The 2,862-nt window shown below is 50.8% G+C and overlaps 1 protein-coding gene across 4 annotated transcripts in view; it reads left to right on the top strand.

Annotated features, from left to right (window-relative positions):
* The first annotated feature begins 226 nt into the window (after positions 1-226).
* Positions 227-2,862, top strand: part of LOC119295473 (uncharacterized protein At1g76070-like) — a 3,574-nt gene continuing 938 nt past the window's right edge. For 2 of the 4 annotated variants that reach the window (XM_037573894.1, XM_037573893.1), the window contains exons 1-2: positions 227-1,489; positions 1,590-1,644. In XM_037573894.1, coding sequence (XP_037429791.1) covers positions 387-1,133 — 747 coding nt within the window. In that variant the 5' untranslated portion in view covers positions 227-386 and the 3' untranslated portion in view covers positions 1,134-1,489; positions 1,590-1,644. Of the gene's footprint in view, positions 1,490-1,589 lie in introns of all 4 variants that reach the window. The other 2 variants (XM_037573892.1, XM_037573891.1) reach the window with 1 other exon arrangement.

Below are 2,862 nucleotides of genomic sequence, written 5' to 3'. Positions count from 1 at the left end.
AAAAAAATCTTAACGCAAGAGTCTTTACTGGTGCTCTCCGTCCGCGCACACGCCGCCCACGGTAGCATCACAACACTGGTGCTTCTAGAATCTGGAGCACGGTTTTCCTGGAGCCATCCTTATCCCGGGTGTGTTGTAAACCAGGCCCACACAGACCACATCTCCTCCGACTTTTGATAAACCGTTTACTAAACCGAGAGGAAAAACATATCGAGGCGGAAAGAAAACGTCGCCCACCCGCACCCAGCCACGCTCCCGGCAATCCCCAACGACGCGAGCGCATACGACTCCCTCCCTCCTTTTAAACCGCGCCACACGCCGACCAACCGGAACCGGAACCGGCCGACGACTTCTTCCTCCCCTCCCCTCCTCCCACCAATCTTCTCATGGCGACTTCGACTTCGCGCGACCGCGGCGGCTACCCGCCGGACTCGACGCGGCTGCGCATCGGCGACGACATCGCCTGGGCGGACGTCGGCGGCGTGTACGACCGCGACGACTCCCTCAAGGAGAACACCAACCCCAAGTGCCTCCTCAAGGCCCACAACCCGAGCGCGCCCGGCCAGCACCACCACCACCACAACGGCGCCGCGTCGCAGCGCTTCTCGGGGAACCTGAAGCCCACGGCGGCGCCCATCATCGGCCTCTCCGGGAAGCTCGGACAGGGCGGCGCGCGGCGGACCCACCAGCAGCACCCGCCCGCCATGTTCCCCAAGAAGGCCAAGACCGGCGGCGGCGGCCGCAACCCGAGGCCCGCCGTCCCGGAGGACGAGCCCAGCTCCCCCAAGGTCTCGTGCATCGGCAAGGTGCTCTCCGAGCGCGAGAGGGCGCGACGCCGGCCTCGCCCGCCCCCCTCGGAGCGCGCTTCTCCCGGCTGCTGCCCTGGGCTCGGCTTCCTCATGCGCCGCAGCCGCTCGCGGAAGAGCGCCGTCGAGAGCGTCGACTGGTCCCCGCCTCCCCCGCCACCGGCGGCGAGGCGGAGGGAGGCGAAGGCGGCTGAGACGGAGGAGGCCGCGCCGGCGCCGGCGCCCGGGCTGGGAGGGGTCATGCGGTTCGCGTCGGGGAGGCGGGCGGCGGATTGGGCGGCCCAGATGGAGGTGGACGACCGCGTGGCGAAATCCGGGCCGTTGTAGCGCGGGCAGGAGATTTAATTTTGCTCTTGGGTTGGGTTTGGTTGTGATCTCTTCTGCTGCTTCCTGTTGCCGTGCTCTAGGCTTAGTAAATCCGTGTGTGTTTGTGTGTATATACTGATAGTATTAATTAGGACAGAAACATTTGTGGGATCATGATATGGGTTTGAAAATCAGACAAAATTTTGCTAGTTTCCTCATCTGCTTTGGCTCGTTTCTGAATTGTTGCAACTTCACATGTTCTTTGACAATGTAGTCCTGACGTCTTGTGGAAATTTGATGAAAATTTCAGACCAAATCTTGACTACATATCTTGCACCACCATCTTCTTGCAGAAGCTCAGCAGCCTAGCTTGAGAGGTAGAACGTCGTCCCTCATTTTTTCTTCACTCAGCTGTCGTGTCACTCCATTGTTTCTCACCCTTCTTTCTTACAACCTTCCATTTGTCTCTTATTACAGGAACGATGCCGTCATGGGCCATGGCCACATCTCCAAAGGCATTCCTCTTATTCTAGTGAGTTTAATCCATCTTTCACCGTGTCCATCTAGTCATTCCTACTTACAATTGGGACAGATTTTGAATTGTGCAATACTCTGCCGTCAGGGATCTGATGAAAATTCAACCTTAGCTGTAACCACTTATTTTCAGCACATAGTTTCCCTAAAATATGTTACTACTCTGCCCAGCATTCTTTGCTCAAGTGCGACTTCATTCAGATTAGTGGAATTAAATAAACCTAAGCCATCGGTAGAATGCAGAAAAGCAGCCACTACTTGGTCGTACTCCCTCCGTTCGGAATTACTTGTCTCGAAAATGGATGTATCTAGAACTAAAATATGTCTAGATACATCCATTTCTGTGACAAGTAATTCCAAACGGAGGGAGTAGATCTGTTTGTTTCGTGGTTAGATTTGGGCGTGCCACTTACTCGGTGACAGATACGCCTTGATTGATTCTTTCATTGCATATCAGTTTATTTGACTTCGTCACTATTTATATTAGTAGTGTATAAGCTGTCATGTTTTCGAGTTTGATCACGCATCTGAATACACTATTTGTTCTATTCACGAATTCTGGCTCCGAAACTGCAGAAACAGCTGCACTGTTCCCTTTGTTGCTTTCGAAGGGTTTTCTTGCAAGGACTTGTTAAGTGACTGATTATGTGCTTTACTGTTAATTCTATTGTAGTAAACATGTGCTAGTATCCTTGATCCTCCATATCTCTTCTCAAACTTGAATTTATGTTGTTACATCATAAATTGAGGATCCAGTATGCAGCCTGTATATACAGAGGTGCCATTTTGCATTGTCCACTAGCTGCATCGTTGTTTCCAGAGATGAACTTTAGTTATCTATTTATTGTTGCAGAGTATGCATTTTATCATCGTCAGTACATCACAAAAGATCGTTGGCTCCATCATGCATCATTGTAATGGGGTTATGATGTGATGGATATTGATTATCTCAAAATCCCAAACTGTGCTCCTGTATATTGGCTACAGACCTGTCCGCCAACTTCTTTTCACTTCTTAAACTAATTACTAGGGAAAATTGTATATCTACAACTAAATATTTATAGCACATTCATATTTAGTTGTTCTGAAGTGAAGAATTTAGAAACTTCAACTCTGGCTACTTAAGTTTGCACTTCACATTGAACGTAAGTGAGCTATGGATACCGAGGGTGGCTATATCTGTTTTTCTGTTGCCTGAACATGTCTGGGTATGTAA

Source organism: Triticum dicoccoides, chromosome 4B (assembly GCF_002162155.2).
Source record: "Triticum dicoccoides isolate Atlit2015 ecotype Zavitan chromosome 4B, WEW_v2.0, whole genome shotgun sequence".
NCBI lineage: Eukaryota > Viridiplantae > Streptophyta > Magnoliopsida > Poales > Poaceae > Triticum > Triticum dicoccoides.
Note: the sequence above shows the minus strand (reverse complement) of the source record. Positions and strands in the feature narration are given on the sequence as shown.